Here is a 22,683-nt window from a genome sequence, read left to right as displayed (position 1 = left end):
GTCAAAGTCATGAATTTTTTATTTATTTATTTATTTTTGCTTTGGAGAAGAATTTTTTTATTTTAATGTTAGTTCACTGCAGAGGGCACTTAACATTTTATTATTTTATATGAAACTGCTGATTAAAGTGAGAAAAGAAGAGAGCATGATGGATACAACAATACAAATATTTCACTTGATCTGTGCATTACAAATTTTCAGTGACATTAATTTTCATAGAAGTTCCTTTCTGTTTTACTTATTCTCTTGTTTTTTTGTTTGTGTCTAATGATTTTTTGAAAAAAAAAATTCTAAGTTTCTTTGTGTGTGTGTGCAGAAATACATTACAGGTTCCTACACTTGAAGCTATATACAAAGTGTTAACACTGGAAAATAGCATTCTTTTAAAAAAACGAGCCGATGTGGAGAAAATAATTAAACAAGTGGATCAGTACAGAAAGAGACAAGGAAAACGGACATCATTGCTTGCAGCATTGAACTCTTCAAAACGTCAACCATTTGATAAAGGGTAAGGACATCACTAAAATTTGTGTGTGTGTGTGTGTGTGTGTGTGTGTGTGTGTGTGTGTTGGGGGGGGGGGGGGGGAGGTGGCACCTCATTTTGAGAGAAGTTAACTGCAACTTAACTGCATTCATAAATCCATGTGTAAAATGAAAACATTAAAAATTTAAACTAAGTTGAATAAAGGAGGACCTGCTATACAAATGGTTTTACGTCAGAAGCCCATATTGTACACAGTTTCAACAAACTTTCTTCCTCAGAATTCTCCATGCTAACATATAACAATATAGAAAGTATAGATTGCTACTTCCAATGTACATAATGTTTTGAGCCACAAAAAAGCACAATGAAAATAACACTACAAATATTTAAGCTTTTGAGCAAAGTCCTTCCTCAGAAGTAAAATTCATACAAGCAAGCATGCATGCCCCCCCCCCCCTCCACGCAGTACTTTTTCCGCCTGTGGTTGGGCACTAGTGGCTGAAGACAGCAGCAATGGGTATGTGAGTTGTTTTGCAAATGTGTGGGAGTTCTACTTGTGGAAAAGGGCTTTGCCTGAAAGCTTAAATATTTCTAGTTCCTCCCCCCCCCCCCCCCCCCCCCCCCACCCCCTTGTGCTTGTATGTGACTCACTGCCTCCGCTATGTGGTGAAAGCAATCCATATCAGTGTCTATTTTGGACTTTCCATTGTTTGACCATGCGAACATAGGAAATTCATTCACTTCCAGATCTAGTGTGTTACCTCTTACTTCACTTGTGCAGCATTGGCAGTAAGAGATCTCTGTTTCCTGTACTGAGTGTATACTATGTTAAGATTGAAGTAGATGTCAAAAGAGTCTGTGCATTGTTATGGAACTGAAGTTGAGATGGCTTTATGAATTGACATTGCACAATGCAAAAAGTAATGTTGCTCAATGGCTGAGAGGACAAGGGATAGATGACAAATACAGAGATTTGGAGTCTGAACCCTGACTGGGTTTCAGACTTCTTTCTATCATTTTTCTCCTCTTGCAATGCATCTGGAAAATGCCAAGTTTCACAGTGGTTCGGATTCCACAGCAAATTGTCTGCCTTTAACAGGACTGGGTAAGTCAATTCACAGTTGGAGGAAGACAAGGCCATGTCACTTCCGAAAGTAGCATGTCTTGTGATGGACGATGGTATTGAAACCAACCTTCACATTGAGGAAGGTTTTACTGTACTTAATACAATATAAACAAACCAGAGGATAATATTTGCACACAACATTCTTACAATGTGCACAAACCATCACTATACTTTGACCTCTGATATCTATCTGCAAGATTTTGATCTGGTTAATTGTGTTCAGGAGTAATGACTACTTTACGCAGGCAATAGAAAAGTACCCACAATTTAGATAAAGGGAGAGTAGGCTAGAATTAGTGAAAAATCATCAGTGCATAAAATTTACTCCATACATTACATGCGATAGTTGATTTCCCCCTCATTTTGACCCTATTCTGACCCCTTTGATTTCAAGTTCTTTTTCCCTAAAAATGCATTTAGGCTCAGCATTGAATTCACTTGTGTTCAGATGCATTTGCTTTGCTTCCATGTAAACTAAACAGATATATATATATATATATATATATATATCTCTCTCTCTCTCTCTCTCTCTCTATCACACACACACACACACACACACACACACACACACACACACACACACACACACACACCGCCCCCCAAAGGGATTGAACATCAGTTTTCTTTTTCCTGATGAGATCAGTCATAATAAATTTTATGCACTGCAAAGTAATGTCTTGCTGTCTTGTAACTGAATAACAGGACATTTTCAAATGTTGCTACTGGTTTCATTGGTTTATTTTTGCCTCCAGTGACACTATTGTTGTTGTTGTTACTGTTGAAAATCATTTAAAACTCAGTATTGCAGATAAAATAAACAGCGGCTCCAGCAAATATTAAGATAATTCTTTTCAGTAGCTGCCTCTCTCTCTGCATACATAATACTCTTGTTTTACAGCTTAAACCTGTGACTGTCCCAAATGAATAATTTGTCCCATGGACTCTGAAATCACTCTTTATAGACCACTGGAAAATAAGTAACACTTTATTGAATAGAAATGCATTTGTTAGGTGATCCACCAGATGATGGTATCACCGTTGAACATTGTGTGCCATCATTCCTGGAATGTCTGTGAATACAAGGGACACAGTCAATACTGGTAGGGCTCTCGATGTCCATTGTACTAGATAGATTGCTTGTATTCCTCCCCCCAGGCTGTGGCTAAACCATGTCTCTGCAGTATCCTTTCTTCCAGGATTGTTAGACATGGAACTTTTGCAGGAGGGCTTCTGTAAAGTCTGGAAGGGAGAAGATGAGGTACGAGCAGAAGTAAAACCGTGAGGACAGGTTGTGAGTAGTTCTTGGTTAGTTCATTTGATAGAGCACTTTCCTGCAAAAGACAAAGGTCCCAAGTTCGAGTCTCAGTCCAACACACAGTTTTAATCTGCCAGGAAGGTTCATTTCAGTGCACACTCCACTGCAGGACAAAAATTTCATTTCCATTTGAAAGATAAATACAACCATCTGAGAAAACCTACGCAGAACCAGAGAACAACATTATGAAATGGCTTGTAGGAAAATATGTACCTTTTCTCCTTACTAACAAGAGACCTACAATGCAAGAATACCTCCAGTATATTGCAATAAAGCGCTATGTCACAAAGAAAAAGCTGAACTACAAGAAACAGTTCCAAAACTTTCTCCATCTTAACCTGTCCTAGCTGACTGGTTCGTCAGAATTTGTGTTCTGTTATGTTCACTTTGTGTGTCAGCTTCATCGTGATAATCTATCCTTCTATTGTATATCTTTCAGTAGACATGTAATATCCAAGGGTTGGAACTCAAATAGTGTCAACTACTTATTCACAACTGACATGAAAGAGTTACATGTTTGCACCTGTTACTGTCCTTCAAAGTAGTCACCAGTGTTGTGTAGAACCCGTTGGCAGTGATGTGGGAGGCCTAGTATACCGTTAGCAGAGCCTGTTCTGATGATGATGTGAATGGAGCTGTCTCCTGCTTGTCAGATCTCGGGGACAGTTCTGAAGTGAATGCCATGAAGTGGTTCCTTCATCTTCGGAATCAAATCAAAGTCACAAGGACTTAAATCCGGGGAGTATGGTGGATGGTGCTGTACTTCAGTCCCATCGACCGAACAGAGCTGTATGTGCCCGCGCATTGTCATGCAAAATGATGGGTGGGTTGCACAGAAAGTGTCGCCGCTTCTTTCACGAAGCTGGTTGCAGGTGATTCTCAAAAAATGATCAGTAATACTGTGCATTGATGGTCTGCCGTGGAGGAATGTAATGCATTAGGATAACACCATCACAGCCGTACACAAGAATCACTATAACTTTCACCATATTGGGGCTTTGGCACACTTTCGACTTTCGCGGCGACCCATAGTGACACCATTTGTTGGATTGGCGTTTCAGTTTTGGCTCGTACGATGTGGCGCATGTCTCAGCCAGTGTTATGATACGGCATAAGAAAGCCTCTCCTTCGCACTCATAGCACTCCAAGTGCGTCTGAGCAGCGTCGTAACACATCCATTTCTGCATTTCCGTCAAGTCATACGGAACTCACCATAATGCAATTTTTCACATGCCCAGGTGTTCCATCAGGATGCGAAGCACAGTCATATGCACTGATCCGGTTTTGTGGGCAAGGTCATGAATTGTGTGGTGTCAGTCACTGTCCACTAACATGGCAACAGCATGCACTTCTTCTTCAGAGATGCTAGGATGACCTGCCTGATGCATGTCTGCCACAGTTTGCCGACCTCTGTTGAAGGTTTTTACCCAACATGCCACTGTTCTGTACGGCAATGCTGATCCCCGCATGCCTCTTGAAGACCTTGATGACACTGTCATTATGTATGACCTCTGGCACTTTCAATCTTGAACCAACTCTGTTGTTCCTGTTTCGAAAACATAGAGACACCGTTACATTGGACCACTCGCCCACAAGTGACTGTATTTCCCTCGATTGTCCTCACTCCGGTGACATGGGGCGGGTGAGTCCATTTGCTCGGAGGTAAAGCAGGTATGTCAACAACGTGTGCTATCAGCAACAATAGTAGGTTCCATTGCATAGTGTCTCCACAGCAGTGTGGCCACTATTTATGTTCCAATCTATGTATTATGATGTGAAAAAATGTTTACTGTCAGTATATTTTTTTTTCTTTTCATTGTTTGGTTCACCTTTCTTTTTTTAGGTTTTAGAAATGCAGTATCTTTTATTTGTACCATGATGTTCGATAAAAGTTTATCATTGGGAAAAAAAGATACATTCCTGATGTGTGGAAAATTGTGGGGTTGAATCCAGAAATTTTTTATTTGTTTGTCTTTAGCATTTTGATCATTATTTTTTTTCAGTTAATTTATTTAAATACATTTTTTAATTCTAATCTTTTTCTGTGTCATCTCATTGTCATATAGAGTTTTTTATTTGCTCTCATTTCTTCTTGCTATCAATCTTTTTTCATTTAGAATCTTCGTGCATGTGATTTTAATTATTTTCATTTATCTACCAGTTAAAAACAAAAGAAAAAATAATCTATTGGTATTGATGTGCAGTGGTGTGGAAAATATATTTTTTGTTATGAAATTAACATTTTTTGTGTGATTATTATCAAATAAATATTTAAAACATAAATTTTTGTGCTCTATGGACAAAATAACACAGATGAAGATACGAAGAAAACAAAGAATTGTGAAAAAAATGAGGAAAAGAAGTTATGAGTCCAACAATGTGGTGAAAATATCAAATGATAAAACGGAGGAAACTAAATCAAAGTTAATACACAGAAATAGTTAAAATCACGTGGACAAAAATGTCAAACAAAAAAAGAATATTAGGAAAAAAATTAGAGCAAATTAAAAAGTTTAAATGATTAAAATGACGGGATAAATGATTAGAAGTAAAAATGTACATTTAACCCAGTTAATTGAATAAAATAATGGCCAAAGTTATTTAGATTATTTATAATAAAAAAGTGTGATTTGAAACCACAACCTTCTCCATGTTAGGAATAAATCTTAACCAATACACTACACTACTGCTCCGCATAACTCTATTTTGAAAACTCTACAGCTGCATTATCAAACTGTGGCCTGTGGACCATGTCTGCCCTGAATCATTTATTTGTGTGGCCCATAGTTCTCAGCAATATTTTATAACAACATTCATTCTGCAGGTAATATCAGAATCCAAAAAACTCAACAGGTGAGAACCTGTAAAGTTCAGGGCATCAGCTTGGTAACATTATTACAGAGACTGTAATACAGGGTGATTCAAAAAGAATACCACAACTTTAAAAATGTGTATTTAATGAAAGAAACATAATATAACCTTCTGTTATACATCATTACAAAGAGTATTTAAAAAGGTTTTTTTTCACTCAAAAACAAGTTCAGAGATGTTCAATATGGCCCCCTCCAGACACTCGAGCAATATCAACCCGATACTCCAACTCGTTCCACACTCTCTGTAGCATATCAGGCGTAACAGTTTGGATAGCTGCTGTTATTTCTCGTTTCAAATCATCAATGGTGGCTGGGAGAGGTGGCCGAAACACCATATCCTTAACATACCCCCATAAGAAAAAATCGCAGGGGGTAAGATCAGGGCTTCTTGGAGGCCAGTGATGAAGTGCTCTGCCACGGGCTGCCTGGCGGCCGATCCTTCACCTCGGGTAGTTGACGTTCAGGTAGTTACGGACAGATAAGTGCCAATGTGGTGGCGCTCCATCCTGCTGAAATATGAATTGTTGTGCTTCTTGTTCGAGCTGAGGGAACAGCCAATTCTCTAACATCTCCAGATACTGTAGTCCAGTTACAGTAGCACCTTCGAAGAAAAAGGGACCAAAACTTTATTGGCTGAAATGGCACAGAAAACGTTCACCTTAGGCGAGTCACGTTCATACTGAGTTGTTTCCCGCGGATTCTCAGTGCCCTATATACAGACATTGTGACGGTTGACTTTCCCATTAGTGTGGAAAGTTGCTTCATCACTAAACACAATCTTTGAAACGAAAGATTCATCTGTTTCCATTTGAGCAAGGATAAAATCACAGAAATCGATTCTTTTAATCTTATCAGCTGCAGACAGTGCTTGAACCAATTTCAGACGATAAGGTTTCATTACTAACCTTTTTCGTAGGACTCTCCATACAGTTGATTGTGGAATTTCCAGCTCTCTGCTAGCTCTGCGAGTCGATTTTCCTGGGCTGCGAACAAATGCTTGCTGGATGCATGCTACATTTTCATCACTCGTTCTCGGCCGTCCAGAACTTTTCCCTTTGCACAAACACCCATTCTCTGTAAACTGTTTATACCAACGTTTAATACACCACCTATCAGGAAGTTTAACACCATACTTCGTTCGAAATGCACGCTGAACAACTGTCGTCGATTCACTTCTGCCGTACTCAATAACACAAAAAGCTTTCTGTTGAGCGGTCGCCATCTTAGCATCAACTGACGCTAACGCCTATTCAACAGCGCCTCAAGCGAACAAATGTACAACTAAATGAAACTTTATAGCTCCCTTAATTCGCCGACAGATAGTGCTTAGCTCTGCCTTTTGTCGTTGCAGAGTTTTAAATTCCTAAAGTTGTGGTATTCTTTTTGAATCACCCTGTATTTTAAGATGGATTTAACTGTAGTTGACATTGGTGAATTTGGTCAGCAGCTAAGTAAAATTGGCTGGCTGCTACAGGCCAGAAGGCCAAGTAGCAAAACCACTGAAAAATTAGAAGATTTGAGAGGGGGAATGTTGTATTCCATGTCTTCCAGTACTGAAAATTCACGGGCATTCGCGGCTAATGCTAATCGGTTGGTATGGTATAAATTTCAAACTGAAGTAGTGTGGATTCATGAATGCACATTATGGAGACAATCATGTTCAAATAAGGCACATATTTGTAGCAATGAATCCATATCCATACATATTATAAAAAGATGTATGTATTTACAGGATTTTTCACAATTCATGTTACACACTTCTAGAGGTTGTAGAGGAGACTTAGTAGATCAAGTTTTACTTAGGAACCCCTGTCCTGAAATGGTTCGTTTTGATATTACGAGGAAAACAAGATGTACAGATTTCACTCCTATTTACTGCGATGCTGTAACATCTGTTTGATATGATGACCACCAAGTTTGTTGCGCACAGTGTATCTGTTCAGTACGTTTGCATAAATTCTATCCAACATGCTTCGTATATGGTTAATCACTTCTGCCGTAGCCATAATCTGTGCAGCCGGATCTTCCTCCAGCTGGACAGGAGGCTTACAAACAAGACTCTTCATGTAGCTCCAGAAAGTCCAAAGGGGTTAAATCTGGGATCTTGGTTGTCAAACATGTGGTCCACCTCGATGAATCTACCTGTCCCGTAGACAGTTCAGATGGATTAAGACAGAACCTACAACATATAATGCCGCCCTGTCATGCTGGAACAACAATTTGTGTCAAATGTCCAGTGGCACATTTTCCAAAAACAGTGCCAGCACTTGTTATAGGAATATCAAGTGCCTGGCACCCATTAGATGGGGAGGAAGGATATACAATCCAATCACATGGCCATTGCAGATACCTGTCCAGACATTGATGCCGAAGGTGTGCTGGGGTTTTTCTTTACCCCAAATGTGACTACTTTGAGCATTCAAAACACTTTCCCTGTTGAAATGTGCTTGAACAAAATTTATCTTGGAAACAGGAAAGTCCACACTGTGATGTAAAAGCAAAGCACAGAAATTGATATGTGGCACAAAATACTCTGAGAGCATGGCATGTGCCTTCTGAGAGTATTATGAGTGGAGTTTCCATTCATGCAGAACATGCCAGATAGATGAGTGAGACACAAACGAGTGACATGTAATGGCTCGAATATTCTTTGATAGGTTCTCTTCAACTTGAAGCATATCCTGTTCCAATACAATAGTGCGCTGCCTTTTTGGAGCACCATAATTTGCTCTATCACTGCTGAATTTCCCCCTTTCCTGCAGCTATTTTTCTGTTGTGGCAAACGTTGGATGAGATGGAGTCACACGATTTGGAGAATATTTGTGGTACATATGTTGAGCTACTCTTCCATTATGGAGCTTCTCCGTAAATTAATAATGTATTGGTTTACTCTGCGAACATGTACTCAGGCATCCTGACTGTAGTATACAGTCACCATAATGTCAACTGACGCATCACCAGGTAGCACAAAGACAAGGCAGATGGAGACAAAACTTCACGTCACCATGCTATTCGTGAATGTGGGTAGCCTACCATAACAGGCAAACTGCGTAAGAAACATATAGTGGGTGATTAAATATCTCTTGTTTTCCTTGTAACATGGAAACTAATTGTTTCCGGACATTTGCTCATATGTAAAGTTGATCTACTAAGTCCTCTCTACAGCCTTAACAAGTGTGTAATAAGAATTGTGAAACACCCTGTGTGTATGCATGCATACATGTATGTTTGTATGTATATTCCACATCTTCTCCTAAACCACTGGACCGATTTTAACTAAATTTGGTATACACATCACTTATTGTCTGGAAAGAATTTCTTTGGGGTTAAGAACCACATACCTATCACAGGGATAGGGGTGGTCTTGATTACTCGGAATTTATTCATCCAGTATTTGAGAATGAGAGCAATTATTGTAGCTGTTACAGTGGTTTTCAAAACTTTTTCCTTGCTGACAAGCCTTGCAAAACGATGAAAGGAAAAAAGTTTCACTTACTACATTTTCTGTGTTCATGCAATAAGACTACTGCATCATGTGTGATGTCTAACTTTATAACTTCTTTACTACTACCAGTATTTGTGACATGTTTTGCAGACTGTGTTGACATATACCAGTGAAGGTACTTATATCATTCTATGACACACAGTTTAAAAGATATGATGTCGTAAATACTCGGATGCATGTGAAACTGTTGCATCATGCATGACATTTAAATTCATTGCTTCTATGTTTCTAACTTCATTCATAACACATTTCACAGACAGCTTCTATGTACCTCCAAAATTGTATCACTGTGTCTCACATAGTTCAGGAACTTTGATGTCATAAACATTGAGCTGTGTGAAAACAAAACTGCAGGGCAAAATTGGTTAGAGATACAGGTGAAATATCTGTACGGATACATGACATGTGCATATGGTATAGTGGAAGTGGAAGGTTAGGGAAGGTAAACCTTCCCTAGTGGATTTACACCATCACTAAAATGATCAGTGAGAGTGTACCATAAACTGAAAAAAACACAACACTGTACTCTGCTAGGGAAAGTGTACAGTAGCATATTATCCACTAGTGAAGGTGTACCATTGCTGCTCCTGGGTTATTAACGGTGTGTCGAACTATGATACCACGCATCAGTATGAATGTAATTGTCGTCATCTTGTTATTGTTATGTTGTACAGCAGTGCAGCTATGGTTGACAGTAGTGCAGCTGTGGTTGACATTAATGTAATTACGACTCACCTCAATGGAGCTATGGTTTAATCAGTGAAGTTCTACGAACATCTTAGAGTGGAATGGCAAAATCTCAGCTATAATTTTGTCTTCATGAACAGAGAAAAGTACAGTCACTTATCAACAACGCTAAATCCTTAAAATCTGGATGAAAGAGGGGCGGCAACACCTACCAGTTTTGAAGAGATATGAAGTGCTGGAAGTGAATGGAGTAACCAAATTAATACAACCTGTAATGGAAGAAGGTAAGATTAAATACTATGCTTATGATAATGAGGCAACAGCCTTGGCACAGTGGATACACCGGTTCCCATCAGATCACCAAAGTTAAGCACTGTCGGGCGTGGCCGACACTTGGATGGGTGACCATCCGGACCGCCATGCGCTGTTGACATTTTTCGGGGTGCACTCAGCCTCGTGATGTCAATTGAGGAGCTACTTGACTGAATAGTAGTGGCTCCAGTCAAAGAAAACCATCGTAATGTCCGGGAGAGTGGTGTGCTGACCACACGCCCCTCCTATCCGCATCCTTAGCTGAGGATGATACGGCGGTCGGATGGTCCCGATGGGCCACTTGTGGCCTGAAGACGGAGTGCTTATGATGAAGAACTGTATGGTATTCTGCATGACGCTCATGTAATGACTGGCCACAGTGGACGAGACCAAATGAAGAAATGCTTGAAGTCAAAGTTCTGTAATATAACATACAGAGATGTCCAAATTTATCTTAGTTTGTGTGAACCTTGATTACAAAAGCAAAAAGGTCAGAAAAAACTAATAGTAGCTGTTCAAGAAGCTAAATTCCGGATGTCAAGTTGATCTCATCAACTTCCTATCCCAACCAGACGGAGATTACAAATTCGTAATAGTTTATCAGGACCACCTCACTAAATTCATTGTTCTCAGGCCACTGAAGTCCGAAATAGCTGAAAAGTATGCAATAACATTATTGACATTTTTACATTGTTAGGTGCTCCCATAGTTTTGCAGTCTGACAATGGTAGAGAGTTTGTTAACAAAATAATGAGCAGATTAACTGAACTGTGGCCCAATTGTAAGACTGTCCATGGTAGACCTAGACACAGTCAGAGCCAAGGCACTGTAGAGCGAGCAAATCAAGACATAGAAAATATGCTAACTACAAGGATGCAGGTGCGCAACACTGTGGAGTGGAGCCACGCCTGAAGATTTGTGCAGCTAATGAAGAATACCACTGTACATTTTGGAATTAAAAGATCAGCAAAGTGTGGCTGCCCTCCTGAACATGGTTTGTCTTCAACAAGTTTACCTCCTGAAGCATTGATGAACGTTCACTCTGAGGATGACCATGAAAATATAATTAATCAAGTGAGTGTTAGCAGTGAGACAGGTACTGAAATGTTGCAGGATAATAATCACAGTAAATCACCATTGCAAGAGGATAACATACCAACAGGAACAGAGGTTGAGAGCAGAGAGAAAGAAAGTATTCCTAACAATAATGACTACTGCCTGACTGATTTAGAAGAGTCAACTTGTGCTATTAAAAAACACAGAAGTGAATCATACAAGTGCTTAGAAGAACAAGTGCAAAGAATGCGGCAGTGTTTAGATCGCTGCTTTCCAACAGTGGAAAAGGGCTGTACCGTGAGATTTCCAGTTCCCAAATTCGATAGAGGAAGAGGAGATGCTAGCTCGATCTCGGTTGTCGTCCTGGAGACAACGGCTGATGGCTTCTACCGAATCGGGACGAGAGATGGTGTGGTGAGCCAGCTAGACGCACGGTAATGAATTGTTTGTTTTTAAACAATTATGGATGGGATAATATGATATGCCACTGCGATTACAGCTACAACAATTTGTTTCAGGTCCAATTCAGTACTCGCCCTTTAAGAACAATCTCATAGGAGGAAGTTCCAGCAGAGTAAACTGTTGCCTTGAGGATAGTTGCGACGTCTCAGTTGATGGGAAGCAGCCAGGGATTCTGCAATTGCCAGCAAAAATGTCAGACTCTGATATGCTTTTGCAAAAGCAAAAATGTGTTGTGCAAGCCAAAGTGCCATGGTGCACGTCCTTGCTGCAGTAAATTAATTTTACATAATATGACTATGTTTCCAAACTACAGGTGACAATTGTAACTTTTGAAGTATGACTGCTCCTCTTGGCAGTGAAGGTATACATTCATTAGTGAGAGTGCACTATCCCTAGTCAATGTGTATTGGCAGACAGAACTGGAATCAGTAATCCACTTTCACTAAACAGATACTTTCCCTGAAACTTCCACTCCCACTGGATTGATTTCAACCAAACTTGATACACAAATTACTAGAACTACCACCTTCCTATTGGGCTGGGGGGGAGAGAGATGTATTAATGATGGACAGAGAAAGGGGGAGGAGAAGATGGACAGATAGAAGGGGGAGGAGGAACTGGACGGAGAGAGGGGTGTAATGAAGAAGGGGGGGGGGAGTTCGGTGAGAGGAATAGAAAGGGGAAAGTGGAGTAGGGGAAAGATTTAAATTTTATTTTGATGAAACCGCAGAGATTCAGGAATTTATGTGAGTAATAAATGTGACATACACATATGCGGCAAAGCTCTGAACAAAACCAAACTTGGTGCACCTATCACTCACTGTCTGAAAAAACGTGCTGAGATTGTGTTGCGAAAGTAAAAGAGAGAGAGAGAGAAGAAAAGGGAGATGTAGTGAGATGGGGGAAAGGAGAGGGAGATATGGAGTTTGGGGGAGAACAATATAATAATAGGAGGGAGGAAGATATAGAAAGAAAGGGGAGGAGCAAAGATATAAAAAGTGAGGGCGAGTGGAAAGGAGATAGAGAGGAGAAAGGTAAGGGAGATATAGAGAGGGCGGTGGGGGGAGGCTGACAGAGAGAGAGGGGAAACGGGAGGGAAATAGAGGAGGGAGGGGAGAATGAAAAAAAAAAAGAGGTTGGGGAATGAAGAGAGACAGGAGGGAGTGAGATATATTGAGGGAGGGGAGGTGGGGATAGGGATGGGCAACAATAGACAAGAAGCACTGGAATACTTAACATGAAGTCTCTGCAAAAACAGGTCTACAGATATTGTATGAGAAAATGCAATACATGGTAAGAAAGAACAACCACAACCGAGCCATGTGCACAAAATACGGAAAGGTTAACAGATTAGAAAAATTCAAATATCTTGGGGAATATATACAAATGGGAGGATCAAACAAGGAATTCAACATACAAAGAACTGAAACACTTCAGAAAATGTACAAATTGACATGAATGCACTACAATAAAAGAAATATTTCAAGACAGGCTAAACTCAGGTGCTGCAGTACAGTTGTACTACCAGAATTGCTCTTACACATCAGAAACGACCACAGTTGGAGTGTCAGGCATCACAGAGGCAGAAAAAATAGAACATAAAATCCTCAGAAAATTTTTTGGAACAGTACATAGAGATGGTATATAGATGAAGAGACCAACCAAAGAATTATATGAACACACAGGCAGGCTCACAGACATGATCAGGAAACGCCAACTATCATTTTGTGGACACATACATATAATGATGAACAACAGATTCACAAAGAGGATTTTTGGTGTTTTAAACAGTTCAATAAAAAAAATTGTTTCAAGAAATAGAAGACAACCTAAAACAAGCAGGGATCAGTATTGAAATGATAAATGAAAGACACAAATTCAGAAGCAATATTACAAACACAAAATTTGAAGTAAAAGAAAGGAAGAAAATATGCAAAATATGAACAGAGCAAAGGAAATGGGAACACAGCCAGAGAATGAAGAGGTTTCTGGGAAGCGAAAAATAAGAAGAGAACAAGAAAAAATTGAATAATAATGTGACATTCAGGTTCACCACTGTCCTGGAGGCAAAAAATGTGTAGTAGTAGTAGTAGTAGTAGTAGTAGTAGTATCTACTAAAAATATTGTTTACAATCAAGTTTTGAGATAAATTAATATTGCAATGAATTCATATTTTGTTTGCCGTTTTTCTTAATTTGTATACTGTACTTACAGATTTGTGCATATATTAGCAGCACATTACTTTGTTTGAAATTTCTATGCTGTTTTCATGAATATATGGAAATGAGTTTTTTCATTTTTACAGTATAAACACATTTCTTTAATTTTTCAGTAAAAATTGGAATAAATGAATACCCAAGCAACATCGGGTTTCTCAGCTAGTATAAAATTAAATTAAGGCTGTTGTAACACCAAGCAATGAGTGAAAGAAAAATTACATTAAAATGTTTAGTAAATATTTGTCATTGTGTCTCATATTACATAATGCATTTAAATATAAGTATAGTTAGTATTACTAACGAGTTAATAAGACCATAAACAAGATGGAGAGACCAGGTGAAGGCTGATTTTGAGCGAAGAGGACTGCCGAATTGTGGGAGAAAAGAGAAGATTGGAAATGGCTCAGTTAATGGCCTGCATAATAAGAAATGTTTCAAGAAGGAGAAAGATCAGTTAATCATCCCATCACACAGACAACACAACAGCACTTCGCCAGGCAGTTACAGTGTTACAAAGTCGGGCTCACTGATGATGGCAGCAATCTGAAATAAAGAAAGACCAGTTAACATGAAGTGTTCCAAATGGTGCCGACTTTTAACGATCAGTACTACAGGGCTAGCGGACAACTATAGTTAATCTAATGGGAGATCATAACATACAAATTTATTTTTTCACCAATTGTCAATGATATTGGTACATACGTGACCCAAGGTGCTGCTGCAAAATGTCAGTATTGGCTCTTGAGCAAAACTTTTGACGACCACTGTTCTAGAGGAGCACACACAATTATATTTATTTACTTTTTTTGTTGATTACTCACAAATGAGGGCTCATTTTGATGAGTGGCTGCAGGATAGGATACCCAGGACCGCAGTTGCATTACCATGTGTATGGTTTCAAAAAGTTATACTATCCCTGGGGATATCCCATTGTCAAGTCACAGTGAGAAAGCCTATGAGAAACGAATAATTTGTTATGCAGAAAGGGACTAAAATTACGAGCAATTAGCCCAGCACAGAATGAGCATTATCATGAGTCATAGGTATGCTATGCATTTATTTGGATTGTCTGACAGGATTCTTGCAAAATGTCACAGTACACAATAGTGTTGACGAATGGACACATGCGAAGATCATTTCAGTTATGTTCAACTTTAAAAACTTGTTACAAGTTTTCATCAGCTCTCTATAAAACACAAGAGGGTGTTTACTCACCAAAACAAAATGTTTGACATTTATACGCAGAATGACACCTATTTTACAGCATTGCTGGGATTAATCAAAAGAGCTTGCATTTGAATCAACTATCACATTTTTCTTTTAAAAAAAATTGGCTCTACAGTTTCTGTTGTTTGTGGAAGAACAAGTTTCACATGATTTTTGAGGCCAATCTGATTAGTATTTTCTGTAGTTTCTTTCAATTCTTTTAATTCTATTTTATTTTTAAATCATTAGAGAGTATCTTGTAGATCTCTTCCCCATTCATATCCAGCTGAACTAGTGCTTTGTTGACAGTAATTTAAAGTCAATAATTTATTTGCATATTCTCTTGTTTCAGGTATACTTTCCTTACCCTTATGAAATGCTTTCCAAAATCACCCTTTTAACTTTTCAGGTTTTCAAATCTTGTCTCTTGCTGGTATTTTATTGCTTATTTGTACCTCACTTGATCCTACTTTAATCTGGGGCCTTGGCAGGATTTCCTATCTCAACCTAAAAAGTGTGATTGCCTCTCTTTCTCTGAAAGCGTAAGGGTTCTCTACCATTTCTGTATTTTTTTATCAGCACACTTGTGCATCACTAGTAGGTGTTTTTCAGTCTTTATTTATGTGTAATTAGTGAAGAATAAAATATACTTTGTATTTGACTAATATTTTTTTCTTTCCACAGAGAGAATGACATTTCTAGGTTGGCTGAAAAATTACTGCAGAGCAAGCTGTCAGATACGGATGCTGTTGGATCAGAGAACATTAAGAAGATGGTGTCTATGAATAGAAGGGCTACACTTACTGCAAGACAGAAGAAGCTGAGTGCCAAGAAGCAGAATGTGCTTCAAGATCTTTTGATGCAACACGTTGCTTCCCACATTACTCCAATCAAAACTGTTAGGGACCGATTCACTCCTAGTTCCTCACTCCTTAACTTGGCACCCTTTACCACATCTTCACTGAAACTTGGAGGTATTTTGTCTGGCAGGCCTGTTGCCCAGAACCAAACAGCTACAATTTCTCAATCTTCATTGCTGACAGCATCAAACATACAGCAAAGGCTAAGTAGTACATTTTTATCAGATAATAAAAGTGTTCCCCAAACATTTACCATGGCAACAAATAACAGACCTCAGCAGACAAATCCTTTAGCTTCTTTGAGCAATATGGTGGTTGGTGTAATTAATTGTAGCACTGAATCGATAAGTACCTACAATCCATCTGGTTTTACTAAAACTGGATCTGCACCATTATTTATGTTTAAAGTACCCAATGATACACAAAATGCACTCATGGCCAGACCAGGCACTATAGCAGTAAGAGATGATGTACATAATGTGGTTTCATCTGCATCGAGTTCTCTCCCCTTAACACCACCTGTTACAGGTGTGACCTCCTATGATTCTAGCTTGAATAAAGGAATTTCACCTAGTTTCAATTTTGGTCAGTCCATTCAGCCTGCAGTACTTGGAAGAGACATGGGAAAGAAAGAAACTTCTGGGTCAGTCGGTGCACAGCTGCAGTCATCTAATGTCTCAATTGGCACTGTTGCAAAATCTGTAACAGATGTGCAGCAACTGAATAATTCAAATTCACTTATCTCAAAATCAAGTGCTTCAGTGCATTCCTTGTTTGTAAATTTGAATTCTCAGAGTTTTTCATCTAATACTACACTTGCTTCTAAGTCAGAAGTGAACAGTGCTATGGCAGGCAAGAACCAGCCAGTGTGTGATACAACAACTGTTACACAGCCAGCTGATCTTGTTTCAACAGCCTCATCAAGGTCACTTACTACAGGATTTGCTTTCAGTGGCGGTTCCCCTTCTGCACCAGGTTTCTCGTTTCAGAAGTCAACTCCAGCAACAGTACAATCATCACCAACTCTTTTCGGAACCAGTTTCTCAAAAGGAAACACTTCACAAGTCAGCAGCAGTAGCAGTAATTTGTCTGAACCAGCCACAGTTACTGTTACACAAGTGTCACCATTACTTGCCAGCTCTGGTGATAAAAAAACATCTACTTCTGAATCATCTGGCAGCTTTGCATCCTCTGTATCGCAGCCATTGTTTGGAAATGTCCAAGGAAAGGTTTCAGCACCTGTGACAGCCTTCAGCTTCGGTCAGGTAGCAGTGTCATCAAAATCAGACAAAGAAACAGAACTATCAAGTGCTTCTTCAACTGGGGGCTCTATTTTTGGTTCGCTGCAACAGAAAGGAGTACCTTCATTCAGTTTTGGACAGTCGGCAACAACAGTATCCTCAAGTGCAGTAGAAAGCCCTAAAATGGGTTCTGTTGCTTTTTCAGCTGCTTCTGAAAGTCCATCTGCCAGCTCTAGCACAACATCTGTGGAATCTGAAGAAACTGATCTGACAAAAACTGATCCAAGCATTGTGAAACCACAGGCACAAGTATCGTCAGAAATGCCAGAGTCCACCTCTGCTTCATCAGTTGTGCCTCCTGAGAGCCAATTATTTTCTTTTTCTCTCTCAGATAAGGCACCTCAGTCACCTGTGCAGAATCAAGCAACTGCTAATACAATTGCTGCTGCTGCTGCTGCTGCTGCTACTACTACTGCTACTAGTACTACTACTACCACCACCACCACCACCACTACCTCCACTACTAGTGCCACTACCACTACTACAGCAGCGTCTTTATTCTTTGGACAACCTATTTGTAGTGTTGCACCAACTGGAAAGGGAGGAGCAAATATATTTTCCCAAGCAGCTGGTTCAAAGCAAGTGTTTGGAAATTTATCAACAACAGCTAATAGCAGTATATTTGGAACAGGTCAATCTAACACAGCAGTCACAAAAACTCTTTTTGGGTCATCAGCAACAAACACTTCATCACCACCAACAACAGCAACAACATCATCATTGTTCACTAATGTGTCAAAAAGCACATCTCTGTTTGGTACAGCATCAACTACTGTGTTCTCAAATACTCCTCTCTTTGGAGGATCCTCTTCCCCTGCAGTTACCGCATCAGCACCATCTCCTCCATCAGGTGATGCACTGTCAGTCATCCCTACAAGTGTTTCAGAGGTTTCAAGTACCATTGCAATAAGTACCTCACCTAGCACCACTACACAACCAGATACAGTTTCAGTAGTTAGTGGGTCATCACTTGCAACCCCTGACACATCCACAACTGCTCCAGCCACATTGCCTACTCTTTTTGGTACAAATGTAACAAAAGTTTCAAATTCTGCTCCCTCTGTATTTGGAACATTGGCAACTCCTGCTGCTGTGTCATCATCAAATCTGTTTGCTACACCATCTACTGTTACACCTACCACGGTAGCTGCTGCATTTGGTGCATCAACTGCTCCAACAACAGTGTCACCCACTGTCACCACAGTAGTTACTACTGGTACTACTGCTTCTTCTATAACAACAGTATCAAGTAGCAGAACTGCTGCTCCTACTGCTACCACTACCACCACAACTTCATCCAGTGTATCACCCATTTTTGGAGGGTCTGCTGTACCAACCACATTGTCGTCATTATTTGGTGCAATTAGCATTACAACGTCAGCTCCATCATTGTTTGGTGCAGCTGTTAGCACATCAACATCGGCTCCTTCACTGTTTGGCTCAGCTGTTGCAACATCACAATCAGGTTTTGGAGCAACTACGACATCAGCTCCCTCCTTATTCGGGACAAGTTTGCAGCCCTCTGCAGCACCCTCATTATTTGGCCAACCTCAAGTCAGCCAGTCCACCACACCTTCACTATTTGGCAGTACTCCTGCAACAAGTACCCCTTCATTGTTTGGTGGTAATACAGATAAACCTTCATTATTTGGTGGTAACTCAACACAGTCTAGTACATCTATATTTGGAGGTAAGCCTGTATTTGGACAATCTCCTGTTGCAACGTCATCTTCTGCTTTTGGTCAGACTGCTAATGTATTTGGCCAGAATACAACACCAGTATTTGGTGGAGGTACTTCAGGGGATGGATTCGGAAGTAAACCAGCATTTGGACAGACAGGGGGCTCCGTGTTTGGACAGACACCAAAGTGAGTAATAAACATTCAATGATTTATGTATTTGTTTTGATTTTTGATTCATTTGCTGATGTTGTTACAGTTAAAATTTTTACTGTGAAACAGCCATGTCTAAGAAATCTTTAGTGAATAATTTGTGGCATGTGCGTGTGTGCGCGTGTGCGCGCATGTGTGGACGCACATGTTACTTTATCAAAAGGTATAAAATTACAGAGAGACAGAATGGCTGGCCAGTACTTTCCAACATGAAATTCCAGTGCTGCTGATTCACATTTTAAAGTGAAAAAACTGTGTAGCTTTCAAAATTATTAGTTCCTACTTCAGGAAGGAAAGAGAGATAAGTTGGGGAAGGTTAGGAAGGAGGGGCTTGCCATTCAAACCACATGATGACAAGGGACCACCCGTTGTGAGGTTTTCACACATTACATTATGAATCATTCAATTTGCTTCTGTATATAACATACACTTTTCATATAATTCTTTTATATGAATGATTCTTAATACCTGGAAAAGAAGTTGAAATAAAAGATAGAGAAGTGCAAGTGACTGAGAAATATTTTGTTAAAATTGAAGCAGTGCAGAGTTGTCAGACAACTAAGCTCCTACTGTTGATAGTATATTTAAAGTGGATTATATTGTATTTGTGTATTTATCGTTGCGATTTTGGTGTATTATGTATTATTCGAGCTACAGCAATAATGACGATAACAATGATGATGATGATGATAGTCTAGAATTACTGAAATGTGAGGGTAGCTATCTTCCTGTGCTTCATTTTATTAACACTATATTTTATATAGTGCTTTATTTTCCAGATTTGGGTTTGGTGGTTCAACTTTTGGAGGAGGAACATCTCTTTTTGGTGGTTCCAGCACAGCGGGGAATTCTTTTAAGCCAGGAGGTATGATATTGCCCTCTCAAAACTAGTGCACTTTTTGAAATACGTAGTGGTATTTGTGACCTGTTTCCAAAATTTTCATTGTATGGAATTGGAAAAACTTGGTTATATTGTTAGTTTTATGAGCTTTACATTTAATGTTAAATTTATTTCTACTTTTAAGCAATGTCCTCAATAATGGTTTGGCATATTTTAGTGTAGTGTTCTCATAATTATAGGTGTGCGGATTATCTGGTTTTCAGGTTAAGTGCAATATTTTTCTCTTGCTGTCAGCAATAAACAACCTGCCACCTGGCAATAAGTGGTATTTCCATCATTTAAACAACTGCCAGTTTGTTCTGTGCAAATCAGAAACAAACTCATTGTTTTCTTATGATAATTGGCATGTAAGTGTCAATGTAGCAAGTTTAGAGAAATTTATAAAAGAGATGATGGCAAAATGAAGAATTGTGTTGGCATTAAAATGAAAATTAGAATTAATTGAAATATGTGAGAATCGGAAAATTGCTAGAAAACTAACAAGAAGTGTCGATTATTATATTGCAATGCAGACTGTTCAGAACATTAAAAAGAATAGGCCTAAGCAGAAAATACAGGATTTTGTGAGGAAATGAAATTCTAGTTTGGACCACCTGCACGAAAAAAACTTGAAGAGATCTACATTTGATGTATTAGATGCTGCTCTTTTGCAATGGTTTAACCAGAAATGAGCAGAAGGTGTCATTATTTCAGGTGTGATGTGTGCCAAAAGAGCTAAATTTTTTCATGAAGGTCTAGGGTTGGAGGGAGAATTGGATGCCTACTTAGATTCAAACAGTGTCACAAGATTCACAAACTTACAATACAAGGAGAGCAGCTTAGTTCAGATCCTGTGGTAGATGATTCTTTCTCGGAAAAGGTCCAGAAATTTGTGGAAGAGGATAAATTCACACCAGGCCAAATTTGTAATGGTCTGAATTGGAAAGGTCTAGCAATCGGAACCCTCGCTTTTGGAAGTGAAGTTCGTGCTTCTGAATATAAGTCATCTAAAGAACACATTACAGTTTTGTGCACCGTAATGCTTTTGGGAACCACAAAGTGAAACTACTAATGTTTGGAAAAATGAGAAAAGCACTGAGCATTCAAGAATGTTGCAGTTAAAGATCTGCATGTGCATTTTTCCACTAAAAAGTAACATGAATAGATAATGAAATTATCAAATGCTGATTCCATACACATTTTGTACCACAAGTTCGGTGATTTCTGGAAGAGAAAAGGTTGTCAGAGAAGGTTGTTCTCTTGTTTGATAATACACATTTACATCGTGATCAGAGGATTCCTGTATCTGATGATGGTCCCATCAGAACTAAGTTTTTATCTTATAACATAACTGTCATTATACAGCCAATGGAACAGGACGTAATTGCATCAGTAAAATGGCACTACTGGGATGGTCTACTGAAAGTGCTAGTCGATGAGGAAGATTGGTGGCATTCTGGAAGAAGCTGACAATTCTAAATGCCATACACAGTATTTCTGATACCTGGCAAGAAGTCAAGCCACATAGATTAGTTAGATCGTCTAGGAAAATTCTTTCAGATATAGAAGAAGTTGATTTTCAAGGATTCGGTGATGAAGTAGTAACAGCTACAAAATAACGAATTTGGCAGTGAGTTTAAATGTTTTTGAAGATGTCAATGAAGATAACTTGAATGAGTGTCTAGAGATCAACGCATGTGAATCTGGCTTCCAGTTCATGAGTAATATCGAAATTGTGACCACTGCTTCATAATGAAACAAAGAGGACAGTGAATGTGAAAGTGGGGATGAAGACAGTAATGTTGTCGGTCACTGTGCCTTGTGGCGATATGATGATACTCTTCTGGATATTATGGTCCAGAGGGGTTTCAGTAAAGTGACAGTATTGCTGCAAGAAAAATTCAAAATGTTGTGTGAAAAAGTCAGCTAGTCTCGGAAGCAGACCCACATCACAAACTATTTTAAGAAATAAACAGCAGGCTTACAGTACTTATGTACAGAACTTGGATAAACATTTGAACAAAGAATACATGTTTGAAAATATCTTGATAATTCATATTTTTCAGTTATTCATGCATCTTCTCCCCGACATTACCCTGAATAATCGGATGTGTACTGTATTTGTCTACCCCTATATCCCATCATCAGTTTCTTCCAGTAGCTGGTTAATTATTGCTTCTGGTGTGGCTATTACACAGACTTTATTTCATTTTCATTCAGTCTTGTACCCTTTTGATCTCTTACTTAATCTGTACTCTTAATTTTTAATGGTGAACTCATCTTCATAAGAACCATTTCTTTTGCTGTATCAATCTGCCTTGCATTTCCCTTGCTTCAGTAATTTTGGGTGACCTAGATCCATAGATTGTAGGTATTTTGCCTTTTACTCTCTCCCCTTCCAAATTCTTAAATTTTGGTTAAACTTCTCTGATATTATGTTAATCAAGCTGCCCATTTCATTCAGCCTTCTATATTTTATGGAGAAATTGATGCTTCTGTGTGTTA

General features: G+C 39.1%; 1 protein-coding gene across 2 annotated transcripts in view; it reads left to right on the top strand.

The window, feature by feature from the left end:
* Positions 1–22,683, top strand: part of LOC126162584 (nuclear pore complex protein Nup214) — a 156,890-nt gene that overhangs the window by 72,452 nt on the left and 61,755 nt on the right. For both annotated transcript variants that reach the window (XM_049919180.1, XM_049919179.1), the window contains exons 13-15: positions 317–508; positions 15,930–19,274; positions 20,078–20,163. In XM_049919180.1, coding sequence (XP_049775137.1) covers positions 317–508; positions 15,930–19,274; positions 20,078–20,163 — 3,623 coding nt within the window. The remainder of the gene's footprint in view (positions 1–316; positions 509–15,929; positions 19,275–20,077; positions 20,164–22,683) is intronic.

Source organism: Schistocerca cancellata, chromosome 2 (genome assembly GCF_023864275.1).
Source record: "Schistocerca cancellata isolate TAMUIC-IGC-003103 chromosome 2, iqSchCanc2.1, whole genome shotgun sequence".
Taxonomy (NCBI): domain Eukaryota; kingdom Metazoa; phylum Arthropoda; class Insecta; order Orthoptera; family Acrididae; genus Schistocerca; species Schistocerca cancellata.
This window is presented reverse-complemented; position numbering and strand designations above follow the sequence as displayed.